The following is an 11,263-nucleotide window of genomic DNA, read 5'->3' as shown; positions in this document are numbered from 1 at the left end:
AACCATACGGAGACAGTACGTTTATTGAAGGTTGGGAAAGTAAAGTCTCGAGAACAAAGGGAACGGTGGTTGGTTTGGGTTTGGGTTCTTTTTTTTTTTCGGAAACATTCAACCAAATCTCAGGCGGCTGCCCTGGTGCTGGCTCGAAGTCGCGGTGAGAGTTGTTGTCACCAGCGCGGCTGGGAACTGCCACGCGCCGACGGATGCCCTGGAAGGGCTGCCCAGGGCACGAGGACTCCTCCAGCCAGCCGTCCCGCATGGTCCCATCCTGCATCCCAGCCGGGAACGCACCACGCTGCTCCTCTCCAAGTCCTCAACGGGCACGGACCGAGTCCGCCAACGCATTTCACGCCTAAAACCTGCCCTACCCGCACCAGCCTCCGCCACAGGGCTGCTCTGCCCCAGCGCGTCCCTTCACACCGCAGGACCCCCCCTTGCTCAGCAGCACTCATCCCTGGGCAGCATCTCCCGACGCTCTTCCCCCCAAAAAACAGCGAGGAGGGGGATCGGCCCTGGGCCAAGCACCCTCGATCCATCACCTCACCCCAGCTGTTCAGCGCCAGCTGCCCTGAAACGCCACCAGAAGCCCCCAGCAGCCCCCCTGCCCCTGAAGCGCCGCCACCGCCAGGGTTTCCAGCAGAAGCGGTGGGATCCGCAGGCAGGGAGCGAGGGATCGAGACGGGATCCCCAAACCAGAGCAGCTTTAGGAGCGAGGAAACCGGACCCACAGCAGCTGGGATCCCTCCCCCACACTGCTTCATCCCCTCCACCCCTCAAAACCCTCCTGACCCCACTTTCTGTTGCCATCAGCTGGAGTGGAACCACCCCAAACCCTCACCGGGGTTCCCCCCCCAGCAGCATCACAAAATTAAAATGAACAAAACACTAAGATATAAGTTACCGCTTAAATTATTTGTAAAACATCTTAAATTTTCTGTGACATATTTTAAATACACACCCCCCCCCCCCCCCAGAGCCGCCCCCCCCCCCCCCAAATGTGTGTTCCCCAGAGGAGGCTTCAGTTGTAGCAAGGACAGAGCCCACTGCTAACTGGAAGTTGATGGGGGGGGGGGGGGGGAAGAGGGGGAGCAAGGAAAGAGAAAGGGTTTCTTATCCTTTCACAGCTTCAACAACTCCGCGCTCTAAATATCAATAATAAAAGTTATATTAAAATAAAATAGTTCTTCGTGAGGCAGTGGAGATTGAACAAGCCCTTTCATGCACCCGCAGGGGCAGCCCAGGTTGAGCTTGGGGGGGGGGGGGGTAGGGGTGGGGAGAGAGAGAGAGGGGGGGGGCTTTGCTCAAACTCAGTAGTAGAAAGATGTTTTACTTGGGGAGAGGGGGGAGAGGGGGGGGCGGTTCTGAGGGGAGGGGGGGTGGTCGGGGCTTGTCCGTGTTGGCGGTGGCTCTGGAGCTGGTGGAAGCCCGGGGGTTCAAGAGCTCGCCGTAAGAGTGGAAGTCAAAGGCGGGGGGCTGGGTGGGCTGCATGCCCTGAGCGCTCAACAGCGAGTGCAGCATATTGACCGTATCCTGGTAGTCACTGGCCTGGTTGGCGTTGTGCCCGTTGGCCCCCGTGGGCCCCTTGTCCAATTTGTGGCTTCCCCGAGCTTTGTTAGCTTGGGGTAAGGGAAGGTTGCCCAAATCTGAACCGTGCCCTGGCAGGTGGGCCGCCCCGGGGAGGTGGGGGTAAGGGAACGGCATGCCGGGGCCTTTGGAAACTTTGCTGACTTTGGGTTGGTGCTCGTGGGCTGCGGTCGCGGTTGCCCCCTCCTCCGGCAGTGGCCTCTTACGGGAAGAGGCGAGGGGACCGTAGGTTTTGTGGGGCGCGGCGCTAGGCTGGCTGCTGCTGTGTTTAGAGTCTCCCGGCCGCTTGGTCGCCATGTTGCTGGGCCCGGCGCCAAGCTGGGGGTGTAAGTGTTTGTGAGAGTGGTGGTTGTGGTGGTGGTGGTGGTGGTTCGAAGAGTGGCCCTTGTGTTTCTCCTTGTGCTCGCGGTTCTTGCCGCTGCTCTCGTCCGAGGAGCCGTGCCTGTCTGCGGCGGTTGGCACTTTGATCCGCATTTTTATCTCCTCCTGCTTGGAAGGGAGGGGTCTCTCCCCACCTCCACCTGCCACCGGGATCCGAAGTTTCAGAGCCGAAGCTTTGTCACTCTTTTCAGGGCCGGGAGGGCGCTCGGGGTTTTCTGAGCCTCCGATGGGAATTTTCAGGATGATGGGAGAGGGGTTGCTGTCCTGCTGGACTTCCCTCTCCCGCTGCTGCTGGACCAGGAGATTCTGCGCGGCGTAGGCATACTGGGAGCGCACGTTGGCCTCCATGTTCTCCAGCTGCCGCTTCTGCGCCGCCAGCTCCTCGGCGTGCTTGGCCCGGTACTCCTTGAGCGACACTTTGGCTGACGGGGCGTTCTTGCCGCTCTGCTTCTGATAGCCAGCACCATCCTGCTGTAAAGGATGCTCAGCAGCCGAGGAGCTTTCGTTAGTCCTGTGACTCTGGCCGGGCTCCAGCTTGGGTGGAGGGTGCTGGGACAACCAGTGCTCGGGCTGGGTTATATCCGCACCGCTCTGGTCACTGGGCGAGTCCGCTGCGGCTGGCAGAGCCGGCCCCGCTCCGGCGGTCGAGGATGTCGACATGCTCATTAACCCAGCAATGTTCATGTCCGAACTATTGTTCCTGGAAATCATGTTGAGGATAGTCTGCTCCGACAGGCTCTCATCTTCACCGTGGTCGTCAGCCTTTGACTTGCCGGCTGCTTGAGAGGCCTGGAATAAAAAACAAGCGACCGATCACTTCCTCTGGGCTGTCACTAGAGCTCTTTGAGGCTAGCAGCCCCCCCCCCCCCCCCCCCAGCTCTTATTTAAAGACAAATCCACTTTGCCCCCCTGTGGGTAAAGACACAACCACTGGAAGCACGGCTGCTAGGGCGGCCGAAAAATCAAGGTCTCTCCAGCGTTAATTCAGAACAGACAAACTCTGTCTGGGTTTGTTGGGGGTTTTTTTGTTGGTTTATTATTATTTTTTTTGCAGATGCAGAGTATTCTGCATTTTGCAGATGCAGAGAATTCGGATTTTCCCCACACACACACACACACACACACGCCCTTCAGACACCGCCTTGCATTGTCATAGCGGAGATGCCACACGGCCTCACAGCAGAAAAAAAAAAGTCAGAGCCTGTGTTCTCCTGCAAGCACCCACAGCCTAAAGCAGATTCTCACCCGCCAGTTCCGGATACGTTTAAGCCGGTTGGGAGTTTTCTCAAGGATCTGCAGGAATTCATGAGTCAGTTCTGCAGAGACACAAAGCCAAGCAAGAGGGTCAGAGGCAGGTAGACCAAGGCTAATCCGTCAGGGCAATCCCTCTACTTACTGATGGAGCTACTGATGAGATGGAGCTACTCCAGGAGGGGAAAATACTCACAACTAGTATCACTGACCACATTTAAACTCATCTCACTGTGCGCCTTTTTTGCCACCTCTGTTGCACCATAGAAGCTGCTGCTGCACTGGAAAACTTGGCAAAACCTAAAGTCCTGGCCTCCACGAACTGGCCGGTGGCCGTGTTTGAATGGCAGACCCAGGAATAGAGATGCCGAAATAATAGAAGAGCCTTTTTTTTTTTTGGGGGGGGGAAAAAAACCTCGCTCCCAAACTTACCATCTAAGAGCTCCAGAGTTACAGTGCCATCAACGTATTCCCACCAGTGCTTCCCGTCCGTAGAGACTGGGATCTCCCAGTTGGACCACTTACAAGCCAGGTGGATACAGACGCAGGCCACAACGGGAGGGGTGTACTGCAAGCTGAAGGTGGTCAGGTGCAGGCTGACGTCACCAGCAGGGAGAGAGAAACAGAAAGCCATCAACTCCCAAGCCTGAACCTCAGCACTCACAATCGCCCACTGAAGAGACGCTGCACAAGAGGTCAGACGCGGTGGGGAGCTCCCTGCCATTCCTCCCCAGTACCGCCCTACTGGTACGGGCGACTCGCAGCCCGCTACACCGATTTCTTTGTTCCTTCCCCGTTCTGCTGCAGGGAATTCGGGGCCAGGCAACTCGAAGGCTTTGCAGCTCATGCGGGATGAGCAAGGCACGCTGCCGCCCCGCTCCAGCCCTCCTCCGAGGGAGAAAGCGAGCGGCTGGATTATCTGCCGCCCTCCCCCCCACCCACCCACCCTGCCGTGGGCTCTGCTCCGTCTGAGCAGTAACTCACTTCCAAGTGCAATTCCCGGGATGGCACTCAAGGAGCAAAGCGGCCCTTCTCTTTGGCTTTTAGGAAGGGTCTGATCTTTCTCAAATTTTTAGGAAAAAGCGCTGAAGCTTCGGCTGCGAATAGCACCATACGCTGGAGTGACTCAGGAGCGCCTAAAAGGGAGCCTGGCCGCCTATCAAGCATTTTAATTAGTAAAATTAGCGATGTAACAGCTCGGACATCAGTGCCAGGAGATCTAGGTAGCACTGAGAACAGGAGAACGGCTGGACTAAGAAAGCATCCTACTCTCCACCTGCAGGAACACCAGGTCCACCGATCCTTAGAAACCGTGACAGCAAGTCGAGTGCAGGATGTGGCCCACCGTCACGCTCCTGAAATCAGCCCTTTTAAAAAGCGCCTGATGAAAACGGTGCCACCGAGCACCTACGTGCAGCTGCAGGATGGCACGATCTGCATTGCTTCGCTACGCTCAGGTTATTAAAACATTTTTCTAATCAATGCAATGCGGAGAGACAAGAGATACGCATCTACAGCCAAAAAGTCTGAAGCCGTTTCACGGATATTGTATTTTTCCATGCATCAGGAAGTCAAACCCAGGAAATTCAGAGCCTTTATCCAGTCAGCCAAGGTTAAGAAGTGAAGTGAAAGTGCACAAGGAGCCTTAACTCTGCCCCGTAACGATGCCAGAAGGAAATAAAAGTTAAAACATCCGAACCGGATTTATCAGGCGTAGCTATACCGTTGAAGTGCCTTAATCAGGCATTTCATGGCATCACTTTTAAGGCAAAATTGAGGCTGCCCGGCTGCATTTCTTTCTTTCTGCCTGGCTTTCTTTCAATTACAACCTTAACTTGTAATTCCTTGGTTTTGCAATTATTGCTGCAGGGATAAAACACGTTTCAAGGATGCATTTACCCAGGCATTACTAACACCACCTTCCCTTGATGCGGGGAAACCCACACAGTGCCCTTTGGAGCTAGAGAACACCCTCAACAGACAATTCTCCCAGCACGCTGCGGAGGTGAGCAGGGAACATCTCTCACAGGCAGAGGGGAGAGAAACTACTCGCCCAAGGCCACGCACATTCCTGGCTTGGCCAGGGCTTGGAAGCATCCTCTGACTTGGCAGCTTCACCTCTGCTAGCGCCTAAACCATCTTTTTCTCCCGTCCTTTCGTTTCTGTGAGCTCTTTCACAAAACCACCGCATTTTCCTTGTCCACGATTTGTTCCAACCATTAACTCCGTGATTTGCCTACAGCTGGTAAGGCAGGATTTTTTTTTTTTTTTTTTTTTTTTTTTTTAAATAATGTCAGAAGTCCCAACACAAGCACTGGTATCAGCCTTGTGGTGAAAATCTAGTGACAAAACTCCCTAGACATCTCAAGGGGAAAAAAATGAAGGGGCTTTTTTTGTTTCCAAGACTCTGCTTAACGGGCTGTCTGTCCACTCACACAGGCCAGACAAGGGTATCGTTTTCTCTTGTAATGCCTCATGCCTGCATCCAGCTCCTCTTTTTCTCCTTTTATACTCTAGATCAGCCTTCTTTGGGGCACAGACCATATTTGTCAACAATCTGCACAGTACCTACTTGAGCGAAAACTCTCCGACACCTAGGTGCTAAGTAAATAAGTATATATTTGTTCCAAGTCTACCTTTTTGTTTTGGGTTTGTTTTTTTTTTTTGTTTTTTTTGGGGGGGTTTTGGCTTTTTACTTTCACAACTGCCTAACTCCCCATAAAAGAAAGCGGTGAAGTTCCTGAGCATCCCATCTACCTCGCTTATACGGCTGGTTTTGACCAGCAGCCGGCAGGAGAAAGGGTTCCTGCTCTTCCTGAACCAAACCGAGCGACCCCCAGGTGTTCACAGGCTGAGCAATGCCCCAGGGGTCACCAGTAGCACATCTCCTCCAGATAAGACCCTCTGTTCAAATATGAATCAATTGTAAAATAATAACCTGTTGGTAGCCATGAAATAGGAAGTTTGCGCCAAGTCCTTGCTGGCTGAAAGAGAAAAGGAAAAAAACAGGGCGTTAGTCTGCATAACCTGACAAATATGATATTTTAGCGCAAGAACCACTGGCCTGTCGCCACCACACACATAACGAGGCACCCAGCACGGTTTGACTAACTCTGCACCACAGCTAGAAGGATTTTAGAAATGATGGTATGTAGAGAGCTCTGCATGGTTCAGCAGAGCCACAACATCACGACAGTCATTTACAACTGCCTCTATTTTGACATTCGTTACGGTTACCAAGGACATCGACCGCAGGCGAGTTCTTTAGCAGTCCCGGCTGGACACTCCTAACATATATTTTCATGGCTCTTCTCTGTCAAGCTGAGGTTACACGGAGGAGAAGCCACAAGCGCCTGACATCTGCCATCGCTTACCTCGCACTAGCTGTGTGCACTTCACCACGTGGGTATGGGGGTGGTCAATAGTGATCTCAAAACCTGGAAGAACACAGACAGACGGCCATCAGAAAACCAGCAGCACACCCCCCCGGCTCTATGAACCTCATGTTTTCCTGCTCCTGGGGGACAAGGCCTTCTCCCCTTCCCTCCTACAGCCCCTGCTCTCTGCTCGGAGGCAAGCAGGAATAGAGGAGCCCGTTTTCCTGTATCCAGAAGACTCAAGTTCTCCAGTCACAAAACCCGAAGGTCACTGCTGCTGCCAGACCTCCAAAGCAGCTAAATGACTTCTGCGCTTGAAAGACCTCACTGAAAACAAAACAACTATTAAGGATTTTAAAAATAGCAGGACAAAGCCTCTTACAGCAGCTGGGAGGAAGGAGAAGACAATGGCATCTGCTCAAAGGAATTTCTGTCACCCAAAAAGCTAAGAGGAAGCAGACGTTTTCCCTTTGAAGGAGCCTACAGCACTAAAGACAACTGAACTCAACCCTTGCTTCAGCTTCCCATTCAGTTTGGGTATTATGTTTTAAAGAAAAGAAAAAAAAAAAAAAAAAACAACACCAAAAAACCAAAACCCACCACTTTCAAATCGGTCCATGTGTGCAACAGATTTGGTTCTTCCCAATGCAGAACATTCTAGAAGAACTGGGACGTTAAAAAAGGCAACTGGAGGACTGAGTCGCTGCAGAACTGGGGTGACAGTTTAGCCACTGGCTTGCCAGGCCAGCACGTGCGAGCCATCGACACACCTGCCCCTCCTGTCCCCTTGGGAGCGAGGGACTGGGGCATTTACTCCGAACCAATTCCGAAATGACAAAGGCCTACCGAGTAGTTTGGAGTGAACCGCTATCTACAAACTGACTCTGAAATGGAACACGTGTTAGCAAAATCAAGTTTTAACAGTACATTTTAGAAAGGAACAGGATACCGGATCCAATGGCCACAGCCCTAAATGTAGGCTCCAGCTTCTACTTTCAAAAAAAACCCAAAAACTTGCTGGGTTTTGGGTTTGTTTTTTTTTTTTCCCCCATGTTCAGCTATCTGATCAAAATATTGAACTTTCAACCCAGGTTTTAAGACATCTCTCAGTGCAAACTGTTGCCTAGCCACAGGACTAGAGCATTATCAAGTTCAACAGCACAACAAAGGACAGCGACCGGTGTCCAAGCGGTACAAAACCTGTTGTGGGAGGGGGGGGAGGAAAAAAAAAAAAATGAAAAAAAAAAAAAAAAAAAAAAAAAAGAGACGAGCCACACTTCCACGCTTCAATTTCTCTAAGCATTGATCCTGACACAAGTTACACCTGAAAAAACTGATGTTAAAAGGGAAACAGAAGGAGCGGGTGTGAAAAATAGTTTGTTGCCTGGACTCTTGCTCTCCCACTGGCCAGCTGTACATCTGCCCTCCAGCTGTGGAGAAGACTGTGCGGTTAGGCTCTCCGCTCTGCGGAACAACTCCTGGGTCTGAGATTCGTGTGGCAGCCCGTCCGCTTTGAAAAACTTACCCAGGGTCTGCAGTATTATGCTCTCTAGAATGACCAGGTCTTGGGCTTGTTGCAGGTAAGCCTGGGGTTGAGAGGACAGGCAAGTTACTCATGATGAGGCACTCCGTATAAAGCCTGCACATTTCTAACACCCTTTTCTCAGGGAGGCAAAAATAGCAAAGGGGAATCTTTATGCCGATCTGCACTGGGGGGAACTGGCACAGATTCCCTGCCAGAAAAGAGAAAGCAGAGTGCTGGGGTGGACCCGCTCCCCTGCTAGTGCTTCTGCTAGGGGAGGGTTGCTTCGGGATCCACAGTGGCCCTCTCAGTCCTGGTCCCTCGCACTGCACGGGATGGCTATACGAGCAGTACAGGAGAGGAATTAGCTGCTTTTGCCTTTTTTTTTTTTTTTTTTTTCCTTAAGCTTTCCTGGATAAAGCTGCCCCTTTTCAGCAGGGTTGGCTGCTCAGTTCCAGGTAAGACGGGCTGTCTCGAGAGATGGGGAATCAGCAATGTTTTTAATAAACCCACCGTTAAACACGTGGGGACAGAACAGAACCAAACTGCGCACACCACCTTCTCCGCCACAGACACTACTCAATCGCAGCAGCCAACATCCATGCCCTCCTCAGAAGCTTTTCACGCAGACACCGTTACACAGCACGCCTGAATCACATTTGCAGCAGCACAGCAGAGGAGAACAGAAGAGAGGTCGCCACAGAGCAGGAAAGAAAAGCCTTCTGCTGTACAGAAGCCAAAAAGCTCTCGGTAGCGTAAGAGCAGTTGAATTGGAAAGCTGTCACTGACCATCCTAGGACACAGCCGCTCACTTAGAGAGCGGGTACTGCGGAACCCGACTGAACAAGATGCTGTAGCCACGCAATTCAGGATGCAGCACGCTTCCGCCATTCCCATTCCTCGTGCCTCCGCTCCTCACATCAGAGCCCAGTTCTCCGATCTCGACACTTACCTCACTCTTGGTGTCTAGAGGATTTTCCTGGGGATGCAGACAGGCATGTGCTACCTTGATAACATGCTCCAGCTTACGAGGCTGCTCCTCCACCTTGGCTGCCAAGAACACTGCTGCTGGGACCACCGACTTCAGAAAATTTAAAAAAAAAAAATAATTATTTTTTAATTAGTAAGTTCAAGATTAAATTAAATTAATTTATTTAAATCAAATAAATTGGGCTAATTCTCACATCTAGAAGAACCACTCCTTTAGGAAACAAAGTCCAAACAAGGGAAAAGGGTCTCTGGTGACCACTGACTGCTACAAACAACCCTTTCCCTTTCCAAACCCCATCCCCTAGGGTCGGTCCCACCATGTCACCCCCCAAGCTGGCTGCCAAGCAGCAGAATAGGAGCTGGGGGTTTCCCAGCGCTTCCCACCCCGCCAGACCCCAGCACACTTACGTTCCTGTGGAACTGGGTGAAGGACTGGACCATGTAGAAGCGATGCATGTACACGATGGCCGTGTTGATGGTGAGTTGGGAGCTGATGGGGCGGTTAAGGAAACACACAGCCCCGATGACAAGCCCGGAGCAGCACCCTCAACCCCTCCACATCCCACCAACACCGGGCTGGGTTTCGCTCTCCCAGCTACTGAGATGCGCCTGGCTTTCCTGGCTCCTGGATTTGGATTTCCTGTGGCCAAGATATGCCTGGTTTTCCTGGCTTCTGGATTTGGCTCTCCCTATGGCCGAGGTGCACCTGGCGCTCCTGGACCTGACTCTCCCCGCGGCAGAGCCTGGCTCACCTTGCTCCCGAAACAGACCTGGCTCTCCCTACCCCTGTCTCTCCCCGCTCTTGAGTCGAGCCAAACTCTCCCTGCTCCTGAAAGGGGCCCGGGACTCCCTGCGCCCGGCTCGGTCCTGGCTCTCCCGGCTCCTGCAACCGCCCCGGCTCTCCCGGCGTCCCCCGCAACGGCCCCAGCCGCCCCCCGATCCCCGCAACGGCCCCGGCTCTCCCGGTGCCCCCCGCAACGCCTCCGGCCGCCCCCCGATCCCCAAATGGGCCCGGCACCCGAATCGGCCCCGGCTCTCTCCGCTCCCGAAACGGCCCCGGCTCTCCCTGCTCTGGCCTCCCGAATCGAGCCCGGCTCCCCCCGCGGCCGACGGCGGCTCGCCCCACTCCCGGAAGGGGCCCGTCTCTCCCCGCTCCCAAAACAGCCCGGGCTCTCCCCGCAGCCACCCCCGGCCCTCCCCGCAGCCGGGTCCAGCTCCCCCCGCCGCCACCCGCAGGCCTCCCGGGCCCCCCCCAGCTCCCAGAGTCGGTACCCAAGCGCAGGCCGTGCGGCCTAGCGCGGCCGGATACACGTTGAGACGCTGCCCCATGTCCTGGAGCAAGTTGGCCGCCTGCTGCCGGTACGAGAGTTCCTTGTCGGGGTCGAGACCGGCGCGGCGCGAAGGGCTGTTCTCCAGCTGCTCGCGGGTGAAATACCAGCGCCGCCCCGCCGCGCCGCCGGCCCCGCCGCCCGCCGAGGCCTCCATGGCGATCTGCGCCCGCGCGCGCACGCACGCACGCACGGACGGACGGACGCACGCACGGACGGACGCACGCACGCACGGACGGACGCACCGACGCTGGAACGCGCTGACGTCACAACACAGAGGCGCGCGCGTCCGGCGGCGTTGGTAGGCGGGGCCAGGGAGGAGCCGTCGTGGCGCATGCGCGTTCCAGAACGCCTGCGCGGGTTGGGGCAGGGAGGGGGAGGGGCGAGCCGGTATCCGCCCCGCCCTCCGGGACCTACTGTGACCCCCCGGCAACGGGCCCTCCGGCATCTCCGGGACCCGGCCCGCACCTCTAGGCCCCACCCACCGGGCCCGGGCCCCCTGTCGGGGTCTTCCCCTCCCCCCCCCGGGATCAGGGCCTCCCCCCAGGTACCAGGCCCCACACTGGGATCTGCCCCCCCCCCCCCCCCCCCCCCCCAGGACACCAGGCCCCTCTACCAGGACAGAGACCCCACACTGGGCCCAAGCCCCCTGCCAGGATCTGGGCCCCCACACACCGGGCCCAAGCCCCCTACCGGGGTCTGGCCCCCCACACTGGGATCAGGCACTCCCCCCCAGGGACCAGGATCTGGGACCCCACACACACACCGGGACTGGGTCCCCTACTGGGATCTGGCCCCCCCCATACTGGACCAGGCCCCACACCGGGATC

General features: G+C 55.2%; 1 protein-coding gene across 1 annotated transcript; it reads right to left on the bottom strand.

Annotated features, from left to right (window-relative positions):
• Positions 1-79: 79 nt before the first annotated feature.
• CCNT1 (cyclin T1) lies at positions 80-10,995 on the bottom strand. The gene is made up of 9 exons (XM_080368684.1): positions 10,415-10,995; positions 9,514-9,595; positions 9,068-9,196; positions 8,119-8,179; positions 6,591-6,653; positions 6,155-6,200; positions 3,649-3,812; positions 3,211-3,281; positions 80-2,754 (listed from the first exon to the last, which is right to left on the bottom strand). Exons 1-9 carry the CDS (start codon positions 10,879-10,881, stop codon positions 1,327-1,329), a joined length of 2,511 nt encoding a protein of 836 aa, XP_080224810.1. The 5' UTR covers positions 10,882-10,995; the 3' UTR covers positions 80-1,326.
• Positions 10,996-11,263: the final 268 nt, after the last annotated feature.

This window comes from Falco punctatus (assembly GCF_963210335.1).
Source record: "Falco punctatus genome assembly, chromosome: 18".
Lineage (NCBI taxonomy): Eukaryota > Metazoa > Chordata > Aves > Falconiformes > Falconidae > Falco > Falco punctatus.
Note: the sequence above shows the minus strand (reverse complement) of the source record. Positions and strands in the feature narration are given on the sequence as shown.

Bases quoted from the DNA above. Each gene is read 5' to 3' on its own strand.
- CCNT1 (XM_080368684.1), bottom strand. From the start codon at position 10,881: ATGCCGGAGGGCCCGTTGCCGGGGGGTCACAGTAGGTCCCGGAGGGCG. The intron at 6,654-8,118 runs GTAAGTTTTTCA...GTGTTCTTCCAG, and splicing joins CATAATACTGCAGACCCTGG to GTTTTGAGATCACTATTGAC. The intron at 3,282-3,648 runs GTAAGTTTGGGA...GTGTCTCTGCAG, and splicing joins AACTCTGGAGCTCTTAGATG to AACTGACTCATGAATTCCTG.